Source organism: Callorhinchus milii, unplaced genomic scaffold (assembly GCF_018977255.1).
Source record: "Callorhinchus milii isolate IMCB2004 unplaced genomic scaffold, IMCB_Cmil_1.0 Scaffold3, whole genome shotgun sequence".
In the NCBI taxonomy this organism is placed as follows: Eukaryota; Metazoa; Chordata; class Chondrichthyes; order Chimaeriformes; family Callorhinchidae; genus Callorhinchus; species Callorhinchus milii.
This window is the reverse complement of record NW_024704744.1, coordinates 37,625,755-37,648,882: the sequence shown is the minus strand read 5'-3', so window position 1 is coordinate 37,648,882 and position 23,128 is coordinate 37,625,755. Positions and strand designations below refer to the sequence as shown.

Here is a 23,128-nt window from a genome sequence, read left to right as displayed (position 1 = left end):
GGAATAACAGGAGCTGAGTGGAATAATTTCCTACCTCCAGTGACTGGTCTGCCCTTCCAAGTCCTGCCGATGAGCCAGGCTGGCTGGTGAAATGTCCCTTGGCTCCAGTGGTGGAGCCAGTGGGGGATCAGTAGGTGGCTCACAAAATAATTTGCTCACTTACTTTTAAATTCCCAATGGAGATCGTGTTGCAGTTTTGAATCTGAACCAAACACCATCGTCGTGGCTTTGCTGTATGCACATCATGAGCTCTGCCCTCCCTCATCCCGCTCCCTGACTGATACCCAGACCATCAATCAGTATCATGTTACAAGGAGGCAGAGAGGTGGAGCCAAGTCATCCAATTCTTGGAGCCCCCCCACCCCCATCTTTCAACTTCAGCTTTGCTTCTGCTTGGCTCTGAAATATCTGGTATTCTGGAAAGGTGAGATAAAATGGGACAAAGGGTCTTCTTCAACCCAATCTTGTGATCTTGTTATTAGTTTTCTTAGCTGGTGACAGGGTTTAAGGTTCTAGGTCAGATGCCAAACAACGAAATACAATGTACATTCATGCACTTGGCATGTTATGAATAACATTAGTGAACCCATGAGTTCCTACATGCTTCTCATTGCATAACAATTATGTCTGTTAGGGCTCTAGTTTACAAATAGACATTTCACCAGAATTACAATACCTCCCATTACTGATGTATTGGGTTGTGTGGACCCCAGCTGGTCAGTATGAAAAGTACAATTGAACCTCACCTTGGACTTCGGCAATGAAAGCAACTCAGGCCATGTTTCATGGTCACTGTTTTCTGGGTGTAAGGTTGGCTCACTTGGTAGTAATTTTGCCCCGAGTCAGAAGGTTGTGGTACAAGCTCCACATTTTGACTTCAAAATCATAGTCTAGGGCTCGGTAATGTCATTTTAAAAAATCCTTGCATTTGATATAACACCTTATCACGTCTTCGAGACGTCTTAAAGCGCTTCACAGAATATACTGCAAAGTGAATTGACTGTATATTTTGTGGGCGCATAGTCAGAGCGCACATAGAGTTGTTGAAACTCCAATGCTGGGTGGGGGTGATGGGTGCCGTATTGTTGGAGGTGCCATTCTTTGTCTGACACAATAAACCTCCTTCTGTAAATAACTGTACCAGTGATGGCCTGTTATCTGAAATGGAAAGGTCTGGTAATTAAAACCGGTGCAAGCCCTCAATATTTCCAGTGTTTTTTTTTATTATTTGTATGTACACATTTCTTCCTGTGGAGGTGCAAGCGGTTCAGGAGCCTGAATCAGGGAGGCCGGCTCCTCCTGCCTATGTTGTACAGCCTTCGTTGGTTGCAGAGGTGAGAGGGTAAGTGTAAAGGGGTTGTGATGGTGTTTTGAGGGGAGTACTGCAGTGTACTGTGGTGACAAGTGAGAGGATGCCAGTCACTTTGTAACCTTTAAGTTGCTGTTTGGGGTAGAGCTGAGAGTGTGAGTGCAGATACTTTGTGTCCAGCTCACACTTGTGCTGACAATATAAAGACAGCACAGCCTGGGAAGCCTGGCTGACCTGATCTGTGTGCATGTAGCGACGTGCAGGTTAATAACTACTCCCTCAATGTGCTTCACAAATTTACATTTAGATGTAGTGACTGTGCATGTTGTAGGCAATAGATTTCCTGTGTCTCCTTGTGTACTGGCGAGGCGACCAACTAGAGAGACATTTAAACCTGCATTTCTATTAAACAATAAAATTCAAACTTTTGGCTTGCATTCGGTCCGTAGTATATAGTGTTGATCTATTTTTAATGTTAACATCTGATGTTTTAACTTGCCTCCTTTGTAAGCAATGTCACACATTAAGTGCTAAATTCCATAGTCCGATGCAGTGACTGTCAATCCTATCCATGTTGAAGAATTAGTTTTTTTGTTATGCTATCTGTGTGTGACCGGGACGGTGAGGTTCAGCCGTGTGTCCGAGTGCTGACTGGACATTGCAGTCAGACACCATAGCAAGGATCAAAGAGCAGTTTGACCAAATAATAATGCATATGGCAATGCTACAAATCCGCCAGTAGATGTCACTATCGTTTATAATATAACAATAATCCTTGCATTTGATATAGCACCTTATCATGTCACTATATCACAGCCTAGGGCCAGCCTGTGATATAGCACACAGGCTAACCCACTCTTCAGTTTTCTCCTCTCTTTTTTCCCTGGACACTCGCATACAGGTCCCTGGACACTGGTTGTGCTCGGGGACTTTACTCAATGCTCATTCGCCATGTGTTTGCCTAGACAGTGAGTGTTTGTTAGGTTATTTAAACTAAATGAGGGGGTATCACAGCGAAGCTTAATCCTGCCTTTATCCAGGATAAACCTTTCCATCAGGGAGGTGCTCAGAAGCAGAAATCATAAGTCTGCTGGAAGGATGTCAGCGGCAGTCAAATACAATACAAATTAATATTTATAAAGTTCTTTTCAGGTCAGGAAGGCATCCAAGGTGCTTAAGTGACCTGGGAGTCGGCTGTTTTGACGTACCGCTCTCCGTTTGACTTCTTGAATCGCCAAGCTGTCTGCACGTGTGCAGTGAATGTGGCTATGCTATCTGGCAATCATGTCCTGTTATAGCGTTGCTTAGAATTTTATAGCCCGAACTACCTCATTGTAATGGTGCTCCACTGTAATGTGGAAAACCCCAGCCAGTACACACCAGAAATGATCTTTTCCAAAATACAAATTACCAATCCTGAGAGAAGCCTGTAAAATATGAGGTAAGAAATGGTAAAGTTTTCACAAAATGAATTAAACAAAAAATTCAACAGCTCTTCAAAGTCCAACTTTCTTTTTAAGTCCTATATTGTGGGACACTGCCAAAGGCTTAAAGGAGTACGAGAGAGGACAAGATAAGATAACTGGTTAGGTAATGCATGTTTGGTTTTAAGAGCCTGTAGTTTGCAGTTTGAAGTGAAGACTGAGGGAGGTAAAGAGTTTTACAGTGTGGAAGTCCTTGGTAGGAAGGAGAGTAGAGAGTTTTTGATTTGAACACCATCGGGAAGGAGGAGGAAGAGTAGATAGGATGACTTATTTGGACCTTGAGAGGAATCTGTAATTGTAAAATATAAATAAAAAGCCAAATTTCCCAGATAATTTTTTGTTTGAAAAGGACTAAGCTGACTTCTCTTCCAGGCAGCATGAATGGCTTGATCACTCAGGCTAGGGTGCTGAAAGCGTTAAACAGGTGTGGCATGCTTTGGAGAAGGAGTGTGCCACTTGAGCCTTGCAGAGCATGGAGAAGAGCAATCTGCGGGGAGCAGCATCTGAACAGGAACATTGTGTGGCAGAGACCCGAATCACACCGTGTCATTCCCATTCCCGGGATTTTATGTCTCCCGGAAAACTCACTGGCAGTGCCTGTGAGACATAAAAGCAGCAAAAGTTCCAAAAAGGGGAAAAGCAAAATTCTGCAGGAGGAAGAGGACGATGATGATGATCCTGAGAAGAGTGACTACGAGGATGAACCAGAACAGGAAGATGATCCCACGCTGCCTAAAACCTACAAAGATCTTGAGAAAGTAGTGACGTCATTCCGATTTGATCTCATCATGAAGGAGGGTCTAGATACAGCAAGGAAGTAAGTCCTGGGTCTCCCAATCAAAGGGGAAAGCATTCAATGTTATTCCCACCAGCACTAGATTTCAGAATAGGACACTATAAATCTTTCCGGCCACAACACTCAGATACCCCCCAGCTCGGAGTCGTGCCCGACACTTTCAAGCACTCTGGGATGCGACCTTACGTGAGGGGTGGGGGGTGCTATATAAATGCAAGTTGTTGTTGGTGTGGTGTGTGTCGCCATAATAGCACAGAGAGAGTGGCTCACTTTATGCACTGGATGTCCATACATTCATGCAGCAGAGCATGGTGATTATTATTGTACATGTGCAGATGCCGCTCTGCATTATCCTTTTGAAAATTGTAGTACCAACTAGTTATAAGTAGATAATCCGCTGGTAGCAATCAACGGTCAATACTGTTGGTACATGATTATCATTCACAAATGACAGTAGAGCAAATGACAATTGAAATGTTCTGAGTTTGAAAGGACATATCTCCCGTGCCCTCCATTCCACCATTGGTCGCTCGCCACCCTTTCAGACGCACTTTCCTCTATCCCTCTGCCTGGCCCCTTCCTTCTCCATCTTCAGGTTGTGCCTGAAGACCTTCCTATTCGACTGTGCCTATGGTTACCTCACTCTCTCCCCAGCTCGGAGTCGTGCCCCGACACTTTCAAGCACTCTGGGGTGTGACCTTACGTGAGGGGTGGGGTGGGGGGGTGTTATTTGTTGGTGTGGTGAGTGTCGCCATAATAGCACAGAGAGAGTGGCTCAGTTTATGTACTGGATGTCCATACATTCAGCAGAGCCATGTGTTGCAGTCAATCACACATTCACCTTTGTATGTACGAAAAGGCCATCGTTGCTGTGTTATACTCTTCATGTATATTCAGACCTTAATGGTAAATGGTAAGAGTCGCTAAATTGCTGGATTACTTAAGCCTGATGTCCTCACCTGAAGATTGTGTCTTTGTAAACTTGGGCAAAATCCATATGAGAAGCCAATATGCTCTTCTAAGTACTGTGTGAATTATTTTTTCTAAAACAATGTGTGATCTTTCATTATATCTGAAAGTGTACATATGCTTATCAATACACATAAATTACCTGTGATGTACTTTGAGATATTTCAACATTTCAACATATTTCAAAAAATGCAAGGATTATTATTTAGTGAAAATTTGCTATTAAGGGCCAGACAATATACTGTCTGAATTTTTCCTAATAGTGATTTTATGAGTTTGGCATTCTGGTCAACTTCAGTTTTGTGTAATTTCTGCATTTGATAAGCGCTTTTCACGTTGGGAGAATCAAAGCGCTTCACAAGATTTACTGTAAAGTGTAGTGGCCGTGTGTTTTTAGGCAAACGCAGCAGCCAGTTTGTATACAGTAGTGTCTCACAAACAACCGTGAAGTTAATGAGCAATTTTATCTGAAAGAAAAACAGAAGTCGTTGGGATCACTCAGAAGGTCAGGCAGCATCTATGGAGAAAGGAAAGTTCTACACGGTCACTACACTTGACTTTCCTTTCTCCATAGATGCTGCCTGACCTGCTGAGTGTTCCCAGCGACTTCTGTTTTTGTTTCAGATTTCCAGCATCAGCAGTATTTTGCGTTTTGAGCAATTTTATCTATTTTTCTTATCCAATTCCCTTTCAAATGCTGGACAAAAGATAATGAACTCCGAGCAGACCATTCTTTCCATGAGCTGAATTGAATCAGTTTTCAGTTTGTAGATCAACCATAAAAAATGTGAGACTGGACAGGATTTGAACCTAGAATAAGTTGAAAGACAATATGCAAATTCTGTGCCGTCAGTGCTCAAGCAGTGTGCTGTTAACATCCAATTTATGTGTTTTGTTGCTTTTCAGCAAAGTTGAAGATGCCTTCTATAGTAACAAACTAAGACTGAATGGAGGAAAGTTATTGAAGAAGAGTAAAGCGGTAAGTTTTAGTTCGAGTCTTAATTTTCAATATCCTCATTAAAATCCAAAAGCTGTAAATGATTGCAATACCTCCAGTGATAGTTTGCCCTTTTAGCTGCATTACCTCATGATGAGCTATTGTCACTTTAAGTTTAATAATTGAATCTGCTTTTTTGCTGCATTGGTATTCTGATTACCTTCTCTGGATTACTGAGATAAGACCACAAGTTTGCAGGTTGCGATCACGGCCTGCGCTGATTTAGCTGATCTCAACAGTTGGGTCTACAATTGGCCTCAACAGCCCTGGATTGGGGAAGGTACAGAGCAAATGCCAATTGAAATTTTCTGAGTTTGAAAGGACATGATGTGTGTTACCATAACAGCACAGAGTTAATGCCTCAGTTTATGCACTGGATGCAAAGCCATGTATTGCAATGAAACATAGGTTCACCTGTGTACTGATAAGAAGGCCATTGTTGCTGTTCCATGATCCTGATATATATTCAGACTTAAATGGTAAATGGTAAGAGTCCTTGTGTTGCTGGAGTGCTTAGAGCAACCAACTAAAGTCTCCATTCCAAATCACTATCCATAAACCTCTTTCTGTTGGCAAATGTGGTTGTCAGGTGACGGTAGAAACAGGTATCAGGCTTCACTTATTGCTTTCTCCACCTAGTGGGTTGAATAATCTACAGACATTTTAAGACTCACAATTGAATAACATTGCCTTGGGGAAGCTAAAGCAGGCAACCATTGCCCACACAATAGTCCCCAGTAAAAAGAAAAATAAATGCATTGGATTCCTTCAGGAGATGGGAAGTGGAGAAATTGGAGGAGAAAAATTTGGCGGAAAGGAAAATAAAATGATTTTCTAGAGGAAATAAAATACAGACGAGGGCAATCCTATTGCCCAAATCAAGTTTTGATAATTCTTCCGTTTTATGTTAGTGGTACTTCTGATCCCACAGAGTCATTGGCAAAAAAAACTTCAAAAAAGAGAGAAAAAGTCATTAAACAGTAAATGACTGGAACATTTCCAAAACTGGCATCAAAAGCTTTCAGTAATCCCCGATTATGGGCGTTGTGGGTGGGCAGCACCATGGTTAACCTACACAGAGATTGAAACCATCTGCAGTTGCAGTCCTGTAATAAGATTATCCCCAGTTCTTGGCCAGCTGTTTACATTTTGTTGCCATAATCGTATAATGGGATGGGAGACATTTAAACGTGAAAGTTGCAGAGACACAAGTCACAGGAGGGACCTGTTGTAAAGCTGCCCGGTGAGAACATTGACAGACTGCCTGCCCCAGTTGACAACTCTGTACCCATATGATTAGGTTGGCAGCCCTAAATCTGTGTGGATTTTCTTTTCCAAAAGCTGCGGTAAGAAAGCTTGTAACTTTGAAAGGATTAGAAAAGCACTTTGCTGTCTGTCTCATTTTTTTCAGGATATCTCATGTTGCTGATAGTACTGTAATTATTGCCATTTCACGAAGGAAGGTTGTGTCTTTAGTGGCTATTAAAATATTTAATCAGACTGTGTGTATAGGACACTTGTTCACCTGGTTTCTGTATGTTCTGGAGAGTGGGGGTAGGTGATTAACTTGTGCAGTAGAATAAACACAAGCCAATCAACTCACGTAAACCACCACATGAGATATTCTGAAAATGCTGAGCTTTTGAGTTTTTAATTATTTTTGCCTACAAATGACAGGTCTTTTTGTTTAATTTCACATCTGCAAAAACGTTCCTTATGATATTAAAGGTATAAAATGATAACAGTGTTAGCGAAATGCACAGAACTTTAAAATAGCTTCACACCTGGTAACTCGAGGAACTGATGTACATTTAAGAGAAAAAAGCCTGGTTCTGTTCTTTGTAAGTGATGGTCACTGCAATCAGCAGATAACAAAACAAATAGTTTGTTTTTCCTCTTACAGGTGAAGGAGGGAGATGTGCTGGATTTTATTATTGGTGAAGATAAGGAAACCGGATCAGTTACCCTCATGAGGGTGGTATTCAGAAAAGTGTCTGAGGAAATGACAGATAAGGATAAATACAGAGTCACCCTGAGACGCTGGAAGAATTTAAAGCTTCCCAAAGAGGAGTGTTTTAAGTAACACTGAGCTGTGCTCTGAACTGGCAGAGGGCTCATTTAGCAAAACTAATGTATAAAGTATGTTCAACCCAAAGTATGGATTGTTATCAGTTACTGTTGATATTTTTCACCCGTTTGGTAAGGTTCAGGAGAATGAATGAAAGGAGGAAGAGAATGAATTGAAATCAGGTTTCAATTTTTTAAATTAAATATCTTTTGGTACATTTTGGGCTCTTTGAGGTGAGGATGGATGTCAGTTCTGAGGAATGAAACATGTTACCACTTCAGTCATTTCATGTTCAGACTCCCAGTTAAGGTACAATACAGCAGCAGAGTAAAGCTCCCTCTGGTCCACCCAGTAACTTGTCATCATTCCGATATTAGTTTGCACTTATGTTACACCTTTCACATAGTAGAACGTCTCAAAGCACTTTAAACAGAGTGGGACCCCAAGCGTGATGGGAGAGAAGGTATTCAGGAGACCACTGAATGCACAGTCAAAGAGAGAATTATGTAGACAAGTTTTAAAACCGGAGGGGGAGGGATTGAGGCAGAGGGATTCAAAGGCAGTTGCAGAGAGCAGGGACAAAGAACTGAAGGCTCACCCACCAATGATGGGAGAGGGGGATGAAGCAGCCTGAGTTGGCAGAGTAGAGGGAGTGGCAGGGAAGAAAAACCACAGAAATTGCAGAGATAGTGTGGGGCCAAGTCATGGAGGCATTTGAAGGTATGATCGAGATATGATAAAGTCAATCGCCTAGGTCAGTGGTGGCCAACCTGTGGCCCACAGGCCGGAAGTGGCTCCCTGGCAGGTCAGAAATGACCCACCGAACCTTCGCACTCGTCTAGGTAAGTCCATGTTCGATCGGTATTTGTGATTTCATTTTTTTCTTGATTGAATATTTCCTGATTTATGGGATAATCAAGAAATATTCAATCAAGAAAATATATTTTGTTTGCCACCACTGCCCTAGAATACTCCCTATTCTAGACTAAACTCCTCAACCTCCCTGGGCTCTCCCTAAGACTAACCGAACCAGTGCGCAATCTAGGAGTCCGGTTCGACCACCAGCTGTCCTTCCTCCAGCTCTACCATTCAAAAGATCCAGCTCATTCAGAACTCTGCCATCTGCATACTGACCCGGACCAAATTCCGTACCCACATCTCACCAGTTCTGGCCAGGCTCCACTGGCTCCCCATCACCGAACAGATCGACTGCAAGATCCTCACACTAGTGTTCGTCCATTCACTCCCTGGCACCTCCCTACCTCTTCGACCTCCTCACTCCCCAATCCACCACCTGGTATCTCTGCTCGACTGGCACCGGCCTTCTGCTCATCCCTCGCACCATCGGATGTTGAACTTTAAGCCGCTATGTCCTGAAACTCTGGAACACTTTCCTTCAATCCCTCCGCCTTGCACCCTCCCCTCTTTCAAGTCCCGCCTGAAAACTTTCCTCTTCGACCATGGTTACGGCCACCTCGCCCCTCCCCGCGGCTCGGAGTCAGGCTCCGCCTCTGTTGTGTGCTCTGAGATACTACCCTGCATGGGGAGCATGCAACTTGTTGTTCAGATGAGATGTATTTAGTATTCGATGTATGCAGGTGTAATGGAGTGCCACAAGGATTAGTGCTTGGGCTTCAATTATTTGCAGTCTATATCAATGATTTAGATGAGCAGATAGAACTTAACATATCTAAATTCGCAGATGATACTAAGCTAGGTGGGAGAGTAAGCTGTGAGGATGACACACAAAGAATGCAAAGGGAAATAGACAGGCTAGGTGTGTGGGAAGGAAGATGGCAGATGGAGTATAACTTGGAGTATAACGTGGGTATAACATGGAGTTCTGTAGCTCAGTGGTTAGAGCACTCGCTTTGCAAACGAGAGACCTGTGTTCAATTCCAGGCAGGGCGAAATCTTGGGCAAGTTTCCTTACTCCACACACCTAATAATAATCCCTCCAAAACCAAAAACAATAATTGGTCATTTTTAATCTACGACTGTTTGTGGGACATTGCTGTGCGCAATTGGCTGCTGCGTTCGCCCACAAATATACAGTCAATTCACTTTACAGTGTGTTCTGTGAAGCGCTTTGGGACGTCCTCCCGACGTGAAAAGCACTATATCAAATGCAAGGATTATATTTATTATTAAGTGTGAACTTATTCACCTAGTGTTAGATTGACTAGAATATGTAGAAATTATAACATGTTTAAAAACATTAGAAGAACGCTGAGCTTGTCGGTTTCAGGCACTGGGAGAAGGAGGCACGACTTGGAGTATGAGGTAAGGCCACCTGGAGATAGGGGGAGACCCTGAGCCTGGCACCAGGACAATAGAATATGTGTCTGAAAGCTTTTTCTTGTAGATTGGTTACACTCTCAAGGACAGTACTGAGATACGGTTAAGCCTGTCTCAATTCCAGGTGGCCAAAAAAAAGAGAACCTCGTTGATCAAGTTAGACAGGACAAAGGAAAAATAAAATTCTGGAGATCATAATCTTATCTGGCCGGAGCAAAGGTTAGAAGGGAATTGAGTATAATTGGGGTACCACCGAACAGAGAGAGGTGGAAGCAGGGAGAGAGAGACTAAGAGAGAACGTGAGTATTGCAAAAGCCTGAGCCTGAGAAGCTGACATGAAAGACTGAAATCAGCCTACAGACTGCATAGAACTGGTAGTATGACTATTTACCTCTTTTGCTACATACTCAAACTGTTTGTGAATAATAAACCATTATACCTTTATTAAGGATTGTTGAGTCATTATTTCGGATCCTCGGGATCGGTATATCCCAACAAATTGGCGACCACGAAGGGACTCAACAAATAGTGGTTTATCGTTTATAAATGGTTCGGATGGAAATTAATCTGCACCACACATAAGAAAAGGAACCGTCTGCTTTGGATCTTATCTTGTTCATGATTGGATAAAAGTAAAGGGTCTTGGCACAGTGCTACAGTTTATGATGTAAACAGGGAATACGTGTTCCTAGGGGCCTGACAGGGTAACCGGGACTAGAGATCAGGCAGGGACTGGAACGACAAGTACGTCTTCTAGGGGCCTGGCAGGGTAGTCCGGATTGGAAATTACCCACGTTTGCGAGTAAAAGAGAGCAGGCAGGGACTGGAATAATGGGTTCATTCCTGGCAGGAGAACATAAACTCATACGACCAAGGTTACTTCAGTTATAAAATGAGCAGAGAACAGAAACGGCGGGAAGAATTCAAGAAACACAGTATTCAGAATGAACAAAAAGGGGATAAGTTTGCTGAGGGATGGTACGGATGAGCATTAAGAGAAATTAGAAAGCACGCAGAGCACCAGTTCTAGTATGAGGCACAGGTAGAGGAATGGCTCAGGAATAAGTTTGTGGCAGGAGAGGTTAAAAATGTGAAGGCTGTCGGTAAACTAAGAGGGTTCTTTTGACAAGGGTTAGTCGGTCAACTTGCGACACTTAAGGAAGCCCAAGTAAAAGAAGTGGAAGAGCGTAAGATATTAGAGGCGAAGGTAGCAGAGCTGGAGGAGCAGTGTGATAAAATGAAGGGAGAATGGTACACAGAGAAGGAATAGTGGGATCGGAAAGATACACAGAATGAGGAGGTACAAAGAGAGCAGCAAGTAAGGATTGCAGAGCTAAGTAGTATGGGGAGAAGTCAAGCAATGTTGATTAACATGGGCTTACAGGAACAAAAAGAGTTAGGTGAAGTAAGAAGGGAGATGAAAGTGTTAAAGAAGGAGGTGGAGCGATTGAAGGGTGAAAATGATGATCTGCAAGATGCCTGCCGGGTGGCGGTTAAGGCAGGAGAAGCTGGACGGCAGGTAGACCATCAGGTTTGCAGGGAACAAATTGCTGAGTTAAAGGGGCAGCTGTGTGAGAAATGGGCTTTTGTGTGGGCAGTAACAGGAGGAAGGGGTAGTAATTGGAGTAATGCCTCCAGTGAATGCTATAAAGGTGGGGGTAGAGGGCACTTTGTTTGTGATTGTCCAAGCGAGCTACAACCGGAGTCTAACCAAATTGAAAATTTCCCCTATATCACCTCTAAACCTTCGCCCACGGACCAAAAATTGGATAGATTGATTGCCTTATTAACCCTCCAGCAGCCGACTGGAGGCGGTCTTCAAATCAGTAAAACCTCCAGTTCTAAACATGAGAAAGATGAAGAAGTGGACAGACTTAAAGCACAAGCAGCAGCCTTAGTGGAGGAAAAAACTGAAAAAGTGCAGGAGAACAAGGGTTCGCTGCAAGGTTTAAAGACAAAACAAGACAAATTAATTCAGGTAAAAGAAGGGGCAAGATTAAGGGATGAACTCAAATCCAATAACAAAACCATCAATACCGAAGGATTGTAAAGGTGAAACTAAGAAAGGTATTAAAGAGTCAAATTTTGAAGAAAGATTAGGACAAACGGTTACTTCTGAATTTGAAAGATTACAGAAGGAGTTAAAAGCAATGAGACAACTGATTGAACAATGTATAGATTCTTGTGTCTCACCGATATGCCTCCAGACCAAACAGGGAGATTACTTTTTGGCTAATCTGAAAGCCCTCAAACAGTTTAGTCTCCTTGATGCTTGTGAGGAGTCTGGAAAGGTCAAAATGCTGTTCTCTCAAATAAAGAGATTAACAAAAGTTGAGAGAGAGAGGATGGGCTCATTGAAAAAAAACAAGAGAAAAGAAATTTATACAGCACAGAAACCTTAAAAAATCACGAACTGTAGCCACTGAATGTGAGCAGTTTAAATTCACTGACTGCCCGCACTGATTTGTGTAAACAAATGAACACTCACTGCTTCATGCTGACCAGCACAGGCTGTTCAGAGAGTGTTAACTCTTTGGTTTCCACATAAAGTGAAACTGTTTTTACAGCTAATGATCATGTCCAAGCTACAATTGAATCCCTGGTAAAGCTAGTAGTGCAAGTATTTTGAGGCAGTAGCACAAATAGATCAAATTTCTATTCCTAACTTCACATGATGGTCACCAACTTTACTGCAATCGTTTTAACTAACTAAAGCGTTTAAAGAAACGGGAGATTTCACTTTGTGATTTAGTTCCTACAGATACTGACAATGGCTGGTTACACCCTCTGGAGGTCGCTTTCCTTACAGCGAGTTCTTCTGGGACGACTTATACTTTGCTTACACTCCCACCTGCAAAGCCGGTCTTCACATTCAATTTCAGCTCTACCATCTTGGGGGGAGATGAGTGGACAAGTATAACCCAATCAATCGTCTACTTTACTATAGCGGCCACTACCTGCACAGAGGACAGGGTCTACATTGGCAACTGCGCGGGTTTTGTATGCGTCGGGTGTGGTAGAACGCGCGTTGACGTTGTCGTTAGATAAACACTGTGACAGTTCAAGAAGGAGAAGTGATAGTATTAAGAATGCCATTGTCCTGATTTGTTTAATTTAACATTTACTTTGTCTATTCCAGTATTTCAATAATGCTCACAGCCAGCGGGCAAGGATAGAGAGAACATCCACTGAAATAGTATTTCAGATTTCTGTGAACATTCTGTTTGTTAGTCATGATATTATTGATAATGATGTGCTGTAATTACAGATGCTAATATTGGTTGAGCGGATTGATGTGGTGGCTGACGAAAAAGGGAATCGTGAAGGTTCTGAGGTTCAGAGTGGGTTGTGTTGTCATCTTCACCCAATCGAGGTGGGGACTGGACATTTTGCAAACCCAGAATTCTGGCTTGTCTTAAGTTGACGGAAAATGATATCGCGAAGATTCATGGCCTTCCGGCGGCTCCAGCATGATGAGTGAAAAAGAAAACCGTATGCACGAGCTCCGCATCAGAAAACTGGCAGAATATCTGTGGGGGTGAAAGTGGTGACACAATCACCAGAGCTGCTCAGGATGATCCTGCCATGGGAAAATATGGTATCGATTTCTACGTGACTTGTTTTGCTGAAACATAAATGATTCTATGGACTCTCAAAGACATTGGTAAAATCAGTACTTAACGGTTGCCAAGAACAAATGGTGTATACCGACCTTGAAGAATATGTTTTTAACCCTACAATGAATGGCAAAAAGAAGCTGTTGAAGATCTCACTGATGACTTGGCAAACATGACTAAAAATACCTATGTTTGGGAACGAAAACAAGTTTAACCGATCTTAAGAAGAGATATTCTACAATCAACATTGATCGAACCACGTTATCATGTCGATTCATAATGCAGCCACAGTATCATTCTGATTATTCAATTGCATTGAACTTTGTTACTCATATCTCATCCTTTTATGATTGCCGAAGCCATAATGTTATTTACAATGATTGTGTCTTTATTTTTTTTTATTTGCTTTATTTTTCTTGGTGTATTTGTGAGACCTCATTACTATCATTATTTCGGTCTCAAGATGGGGACTGTTAGATTCAGAAGAAGTGTGTAGAAATTATAACACCTTATAGCAATTATAAGACAGTGGTTTAAATTGTTAAACTGATACTGTGGCTGATGGTTTCAGGCACTGTGAGAAGCAGGCACAACCTTTAAACCTGATGTAAGAGGTAAGGGCCTGCTGGAGATAGGGGAGACCTTGAGCCTGGCACCAGGACAATGCAATGTATGTGTGAATGTTTTTTATTGTAGACGGGTTACACTCCGAAGGACAGTTCTAAGATACGGTTAAGACTTTCTCAATTCCAGATTGCCAAAAAGAAGAGAACCTAATTGCTCAGGTTAGACAGGACAAAGGAAGGATAACATTCTGGAGACCATAATCTTATCTGGCCGGAGCAAAGTTTAGAGGGTAATTTAGTATAATTGGGGTACCACCGAACAGAGAGAGGTGGAAGCAGGGAGAGAGCGACTAAGAGAGAACGTGAGCATTGCAAAAGCTTGATCTTGATCTATAAGAAACCTATAAGATTCTTATTCTTAAGGGTCTTGACAGGGTAGATGTCGTGAGACTGTTTCCCCTGGTTGGAGAATCTAAAACTAGGAGTCATAGTCTCAAGATTAAGGGTCAACTTTTTCGAACTGAGTTGAGGAAACATTTCTTCACTCAGAGGGTAGTGAATTTGTGGAATTCTCTACCACAGAAGGTTGTGGATGCTCAGTCCTTGAACATATTCAAGACTGAGGTTGCTAGATTTCTAAAGGATAGAGGGATTAAGGGATATGGGGATAGGACGGGTAAATAGAATTAGGTTAGAAGATCAGCCATGATCTTATTAAATAGTGGGGCAGGCTCGAGGGGCCGAATGGCCTTCTCCTTCTCCTGTGTCTTATGGTCTTATCGTGTACTTGGTGTAGGGTGCAAAGGGAGAGGGCTCAGTGTTGGGTACTGATGGTCAGGGCTCTGCGTTGAGAAGAGCAATGTTCACACTGAAGGTGGTTTATGAAATAATAACATTTTGTGGATTTACGGAAAATAGTTTTCCAAATGAATTATATCCATTATTCTTTGTGCAAAATATTCTATGTGAAAAGTTTCCAGCCCTCTATGAACCGATCTTTAAGTTAAATATTGAACCTTAAAGAAACAAAGTTTTGGATCTCCAAGCTTCTGCTGAGACGATAAACATTGGTTTGAAGTGCCAGAGTCTGACGATGAACCCTGCCCACAGAGGCAGCCTGTGAATGGTGCAGCAAAAGCTAATTGGTGCCTCTGAACTGTACCCCAGTACAAGGAAAGAGAAACTGAAAGTCTTCAGGTTGAGGGGTTAAAATTTGGTTTAAAAAAAGAGCCTGACTCAATGAGCCAAAGAATATTGTCAGCTCTGGTCTGCATCTTAATGCATATACTTGTGCAAAAACTCCATTCTATGTATTTGTGTAACTTGAAAGCATGTAAATATTATTGTTTTCAATTTTAAAAAATAATCAAAATCCTTCCATTTGATACAGTACCTTATCACGTAGAAATGCCTTGAGTTTTCTACAAAGTGTAGTTACTGTACATTTGTAGGCAAACCTGGCAGCCAATTTGCCAATTTGGACACACTGATGTCCCACAAACAGCCATGAAGTGAATGATTAATTTTATCTGGACAGTTGTTGGCCAAGACCAAAATCTCCAAGGAAGAGTCACTTGGGCTGACAAATCTCAGTTTTCACCAACATTATCCCCTCCTCTGCAGGATTTAAATTTCAGAATTGCAGCACCCTCCATACCTCACCCAAGTGTAATTATTCATGTACATCTAAACCACGGGAGGGGGAGTGGTAGGCAAAGCTAAGTCGATTCCTCTGCACCCATTTTCCAGTGAAGGCTCTGGATAGCAATCAACACCAGGAATCTTACTCTCCCTACCCAGTGGCCCGAAGAAAATTGCAGCTGCCCAAAAATTACTCTGGCTGACATTAACCTGAACTTTCAGGTATGTATGGCTTGGTATTGTCTTTCTCCACTGGGCAGGCTATTGCAGGAATCCATTTGATTTGAAATGTCTGTGTGGTGTAACATTGCACTTTGTACTGCACTATGGTGAGGGTCATATTCTTAAGACTTTCTTTCTCCAGTGTAATAATTAGATGGCAAATGAAATGCCTGGTTTGACTGAATCACAGTCTCTGTGTTTACACTGGATTAACCTGGGCTGACTCCTGACAGAGTGTTGTAACTCCACCAGTTATATCATAAGAGGAGCAGACATGAGTAGAAATTAATCCCACTACAGTGCCACCTTCATTCACTGAAGAATCTCATTGATTTAAACCTGGCCTGACAGTTTTAGAAAACATTTCTAAATTCTTACAATCATCTACTCAATTCTTGCCAGGCTCCACTGGCTCTCTGTCTCTGAACAGATCGCCTTCAAGATCCTTACCCTCACATACAAGTCCCTTCACGCTCTAGCTTCTCACTACCTCTCTGACCTGCTTGTACCCCATTCCTCTGGCCACCTCCTTTTTCCCAATTAATACAGGTCTACTGTGTGTTTCTGACTCATCTAAACTAGCACTAATTGTCAGGCTTTCAGCCACTAGGCCCCTTACTCAGTGTCCACCCACCCTTTTCGTTCATCTTTGTACATCATTCATGTATACTTTAAAGGTTGATCAGAAGTGCAGTGCTCTGAGACGTGAGAGGCGCTATATAAATGTAAGTTGTTGTTGATTCTTCAGTCTTCCCTTATGGATTATACCAGAGGTGCTCTAACAACACAATACAAATTTACATTCATATTATGCCTCTCATGTTGGGAGCACGTCCCAAGACGCTGAACAGTTCAGGATTTGCACCCAAGCTGGGAGTGGCGTTGACGGTTGAGAGGGTGGGAGGAAGATGGCCGAAATCACGTTCAAAGAGCATCTTTTTTGTTTTAAAAAGCTAGGAGAATCTGTTCAGCACACTATTATCTACAAGTCACCACTGCAGGTGTGTTGAAGGGATTAGAAGTGTATGGAAGGAAATGTCACAAACTCAACAAACAGGTGACATGGATTAAACGCGCGAGAGAGAAATGGCCAGATGAACTTCAGTTGTCTTTTCCAGTCCTGTACAATTCTGTCTTCCTGTAGCTGCAAGAGCAGCATTGATGAATGGCCAAAGTATAAAGTGTCCCTGATTTTTAGCCAGGACGCCATAAAATATTCCTTTCCCTTACTGACTAATGACGTTTGCCCACAAAATACACTGTCAATCCACTTTACAGTATATCTTGTAAAGTGCTTGGGGACATCTTGACAGCGTGATAAGATGCTATATCAAATGCAAGGATTAGTATTATATTATGTGACTTTTTGCGGGGTACTGGTTTGGTGCAGCATATTAGAAATCTGCAGGGTAGTGCCGAGAAAATGTGCAAAAGAAACTCCAACTCCCCTTACTGTAGTTTCCTTGCATTTTCAGTAGAATGAAAAAAATCCTGTCATTCTTTGACTTGCGTCTGCTTCCCCCCTCCATGCCCTCGCTGAGCAGTCTTATTGTTGTTATGGCAGCAGCTTTTGACCACTTCCCCCGGCTGCCTGAGGCACCGTGACTGGCTAACTGATTGTGCCGCCTCACTGATCAGCACAGCAGCAGCTGCTCTGTCGCTTCCTCCCTTTCCTGCGTGAAGCTGCAGGCTGTCATTCACTGGCACTATCCCAGCCGTCAATTCAGAGGCAAGCTGCTCCCATCTACAATAAGGTCCGCTTTTTAGACTCGAGGAAGCCAAATTAAAAGAGGGGGAGGAGGCCCATCTCATGAGTAACGGGAGCAGCAAAGAGCAAAGAATGAAGAGGAGAGCGAAGTCTGGAAAGTCATTTCAAATAAAATTGAGTTGTTTGAAGCATCAAAATATAATAAAAGTGTACACTTATTTAAACGTAATTGTTATTTTGTTTGTTGACTGTCATTTGATATTTGCCGTGCATAAAGCAAACTGATACCCTGCTCTTTTAGCATTCTGTAGCTCAAAGCATTAAAAGAGATTGAGTCCCAAAAGGATGTTGCTGCAGGAGTCATGTGTTGGTGTAGACCCATGGTATTGCACACACAATGGTCAGAAACTATAGGCAGGCTTATAGAAGAGGTCTGATTGACAGGGAAAACCTTGTTAAAATCCCTCATACATACATGGTTTTCTGGATCTGGTATTGTTCTGCAATGGTGATGTGAATTGGAGAAGGCAGGAAAACAAGTTTGAAATGAAGCAAAAATACTGATCACTTAAATCCACTGGGATTTCCCTTTTGTCTGCCGAATAGGTAGTCACTACACTGTACTGTAAAATCCTGTGAAGTGCTTTGAGACATCCGTCTGATGTGAATGGTGCTATATCAAATGTAAGGAATATTCTGATATTTAGTGCCCTGGAAATGGAGGTGTTAAATTGTCTAGGTTTTGATGCTGTTCTTCATCTCCTGCCAAGGTGAATCCTGGAACCTGGTTAGGCATCATAGACTGTTCATTAGAATAAGAATAAGAACACTTAACATTTGATATAGCCCCTTTGAAGTCAGGAGGATGCCTCAAAGTTCTTCACAGTGTTGTAAAGTGTAGTGACTGTTTTTTGTACATAAATGTGGCCACTAATTTGCACACATCATTGTCCCATAAACATTCATAAAGTGAATTTTCATCATATTCAATGATATCTCACTCATACTGAATCGTCATTAATTGAAGGTTCTTTGCAATTCTCCTTTCTCCTTGCTCACTCACCAGAACCTTCTCCCTGTCTCCAGCTCTGCTCTGAGTATGTACTTCCCTGAAGGTAGCAATATTTGTTATACCAAGCAAACTGAAACAACACAATTTAAATTTATGTAGCACCTCTTATGTCGGGAAGACATCTCAATGCGGTAACTCCACCTTCTACAATGCAAACAAACACTCCCTCACTTAGGGACAAGGTGACTGAAATAGAAATAACGAACAAGTGAGAACTGAGGACACAGAGAATGGGAAGCAGAGTAAAGAAGGTGCAGAGGGAAGAGAAAGCAGAGACACTGTCCTGTACAGTTATGAGGTAGAACAATCAAGGACAGCTAAGCAAAGATCCACGAGGTATGTTTACTCTTACTAGACAGAGGTACACATTCAAGATATATTTTCCCAAATCCAGGACTGATGCCATTAAAAAAAATCTTGCTCCCTATCATCTCTGTGAAGCACTTTAAGATTTTCACCTTATGTGAAAGAAATTATATACTATAAGTGTAAGTTATAATTCTTGCTTTAGATATAATGCCTTATCTCATTGCCGAGACATCTCTAAGCACTTCACTGTTGTGCGCTTGTGTGTATTTTGTGGGTGAATTGAGCAGCCAATTGCACAAAGCAATGTCCCACAAACAGACACAAAGTGAATGACCAATTTTATCTGAGGGATTGTTAGCCAGGACACCAGGAGAAACTCCTTTCAAGTTATTGTAACAAAACAATAATAAATTGGTCATTTTCAATCCACGACTGTTTGGGGGACACTGCTGTGCACAATTGGCTGCCGCGTTTCACCCACAAATATGCAGTCAATTCACTTTACAGCATATTCTGTGAAGCGCTTTGAGATGTCTAGAAGACATGAAAAGCGCTATATCAAATACAAGTATTATTATTATTGAAATACAAATAGTGTGTGTATGCGTGTGCAAGTGTGGGAATCATGACTGGAAACATTCACTTGAAAGTAAGAAAAGTTTGGGTTCATAAAAATGAATATAGATTCTAGAAATTACTTTGGCTTTAAACAAATCTAAAATATTCCATGACAATAATCAAAATCAGTTTAACACAAACTAGCGACAAGAGCAATGACAAAAGACGCATACATGAAGCCCACACGTTGTCCCATTCACTCACTGCTGTTTGTCCATAAGATATTGTATTTGTTTTCATGTTAGGTTGAAGGACTGCAGTTTTTTTTGCTAACATTCAAACATATGCAAATATATTTAGCTCTACTCAACTATTTGAAATACTCCCAAAATACTCCATTTGAATCGTATAATGCAGGTGGCTGGGAAAACAGTAAGGCTTTAGATGCTTTAGACCTCCAGAGCTCCTCTCCTGCCTCTCCACTATCTTGCTTCCATCTCTGCATTGCCATTTCCTGTTGAAAAGCAGGTACAAATGGCCTCCACATCTAGAGGCAATCATGACATCTTTGTGCTTGGTAAACTGGGATCAGAGCCTCTGTCTGAACATCACTTCTAATTCTGATCATAGCCATCAGATTTTGACCCTACCACAAACTAACACTGAAATATCGCTCCCAACATGTTAACTATGAAACATGAATTTCACACAAATTTAGGTGGGACACCACCCTTTACTCAAGTATTGAATGGTAGCATGAGTTCAACCCCTTTGAGTTCAGAAAATCCAACTCATCAGTGTTGTGGGGAATGAAGCTTGGATTATTATACAAAGGATGTTTTGTTGGTTAGTAGATTCTATCCCACATTACGAACAGCTGGCACGAACACAAGACGTCCTCACACACACACATGTACACAAATACACACACATTCTTCCCTGGGCAATGGTGAAAGCTACACAAGCAGAGGTAATTCCATGTGTCTGTTCTAAATGGATCATATCAGATATCTGCTAGGCGGTCAGTGTCCTGGATTGGACATTGCTCATTGAATTTGGTTCTGGTTGCAAAGATATCTGACCTAACAGAGCTTTATTCACCACTGCCTTCGATGTAAACCATCTAAAGCCTTACTCCTCCTCATAATATAAGGTCTAGCTTTGCCTCTGGCACACGGAGGATACCAAATGACTAGAGGAAGATTTCTTGCTCTCAGTTGTTAAATTCCTTGTGCTGCTTTGGACAATGCTGTCCTTCAAAAATGCACCTTCTTCCACTTTGGACCCAACTGCCGGGCTGTTTGGGGCTGTACTTTTGGCTTTCTTCTGTTCTGCTGTAATTTATGTTCTTAGTAAAAGAAATGCGAAAGAAACCTTAAATCTTGCTATTAATATTTAACAATTGTCAACAAATATTGTTTAACCTGTAGTTTCTAGCTCATTTAAAAAACACAGAGGATTCCTGTTATGCTTTGACTAATCCATCTGTGACTTCCAGTTGAAAAGCACTGAACATCATTGTACAGGGGTTATATTGTGGGATTGGGGAAGGAAGGACATGTCATGTGGTTTGGTCTCAACAAGTATTTAAAGGGACAAGCACCCTGAATCACTTCCTTGTTGGTCAATAATCTCTAATATGGTATGTGGTAAGCAAACTGCAGAATAAGGTGGGTTCAACACAGCAGAGCAGTCTTACCTTTTCATACAGATTCGGCATTGACTCTGGACAGATTTCCATGATTTGGTGACGGTACTGTCAGTTAAAAAATCAGTTTGTCATAGAGAATTTTTTGTTTATTTTCTACCTACTGCTGTGGATCGTGTTAAAATAGACAGGTAGAGTCACTGTATATGATGTGTGTCTGTTAGGCCCCACCACGCTCCCCCCCACTCCCCCATCCTATAAATCATTAAATCATAAAAATTTATAAATATTTACAAAGAATATACAGAAGGAAACACACCACTTGGCCCAGTCAGTCTGTGCCTTTGTTTATTACTCCACACGATTCTCCACGCACTCCTTACTCCCTCCTATACCCTTCTATTCCCCGTTCCTCGTGTGAAGGTCATGTGAATGTCTAGCTTCCTCTTGAATGATCTACATTATCTGATTCAACTACTGCTTCAGGCAGCGAGTTCCACAATCTCACTCACCTCTGCGTGAAGTAGTTCCATCTAAATTCTCTTTTAGATCCCCTTGTCACTATCTTATATTTGTTTCCCCTGGTTACAGACTCCCCAACAACTAAAAACATCCTATTTATGTTATGTCAGCCTATTTATGTTAAGTCGCAGAATAGCGACTTGGGAGATGAAAAGCAGAGTGTGTTAAGTAGGGACAAAGAGTTTAACAAAGGAAATAGGGCATTAATGAGTAGGGGAAATAGTAAAAAGTTAAAATTAAAGGCGCTATACCTGAATGCACAAAGCATTCGTAACAAGATAGATGAATTAATGGCACAAATAGAGATAAATAGGTACGATTGTGTAGCCATTTCTGAGACGTGGTTACAGGGAGACCAAGGTTGGGAGCTAAATATTCCAGGTTACCTGACTTATAGGAAAGATAGGTAATATGGAAAACGAGGGTGGGGGTAGTCCTGTTAATAAAGAATGAAATAAAAACAGTAGAGAGGAAGGATCATAAGTCAGAAAATCAGGATATAGAATCAGTATGGGTGGAGCTAACAACAAGGAGCAGAAAACACTAGTGGGAGTAGTTTATAGACCCACAAACAGCAGTTACAGTATTGGACAGAGTATTAATCAGGAAATTAGAGGAGCGTGCAACAAAGGTAATACAATAATAGTGGGTGATTTTAATCTTCATATGGACTGGGAAAACTAAATTGCCAAAGTAAATTAGAGGATGAGTTTATGGAATGGATTAGAGGTAGTTTTCTAGAGGAGGATGCTGAGGAACCAACCAGGGAACAGACTATCCTAGATCTCGTATTGTGTAACGAAGCAGGGCTAATCAGTAATCTTGAAGTTAAGGCTCCTCTAGGGCAGAGTGACCATAACATGATGGAATTTAGTATTAAGTTTGAGAGTGATGTTGTTAAGTCCGAAACAAAGGTCTTAAATTTAAATAAAGCCAACTTTGCAGGTATGAGGAACGATTTGGCTAAAATAGACTGGGAAAGTAGATTAAAAGATATTACGATAGACAAGCAATGGCAAATGTTCAAAGATATATTAGATAATTCTCAGCGAACGCATATTCCCTTGAGAAATAAAAATTCCACAGGAAAAGTGGCTAACTAGAGAAGTTAAGGAAAGTATAAAATTAAAAGAAGAGGCCTATAATATTGCCAAAAGAGCTGTAAACCTGAGGATATGGAGGGCTTTAGAGATCAGCAAAGGATAACCAAAAAATTGATAGAGGGAGAAAATGGAATATGAGAGTAAACTAGCTAGAGATATAAAGATAGATTGTAAGAGCTTTTACGAGTATATAAAGAGAAAGAGATTAACAAAAGTAAATATGGGTCCCTTGCAGGCAGAG

At 41.6% G+C, this 23,128-nt stretch overlaps 1 protein-coding gene across 3 annotated transcripts; it reads left to right on the top strand.

Annotated features, from left to right (window-relative positions):
* The first annotated feature begins 1,262 nt into the window (after positions 1–1,262).
* mtres1 (mitochondrial transcription rescue factor 1) lies at positions 1,263–7,710 on the top strand. 3 transcript variants are annotated; one of them, XM_007899105.2, is made up of 4 exons: positions 1,263–1,342; positions 3,166–3,610; positions 5,465–5,537; positions 7,459–7,710. In XM_007899105.2, exons 2-4 carry the CDS (start codon positions 3,171–3,173, stop codon positions 7,636–7,638), a joined length of 693 nt encoding a protein of 230 aa, XP_007897296.1. In that variant the 5' UTR covers positions 1,263–1,342; positions 3,166–3,170; the 3' UTR covers positions 7,639–7,710. The 3 variants fall into 3 exon arrangements, with proteins under 3 accessions (XP_007897296.1, XP_007897298.1, XP_007897297.1); XM_007899107.2 differs by lacking the exon at positions 1,263–1,342 and adding an exon at positions 1,355–1,464; XM_007899106.2 differs by lacking the exon at positions 1,263–1,342 and adding an exon at positions 2,462–2,750.
* The last annotated feature ends 15,418 nt before the right edge of the window (positions 7,711–23,128 follow it).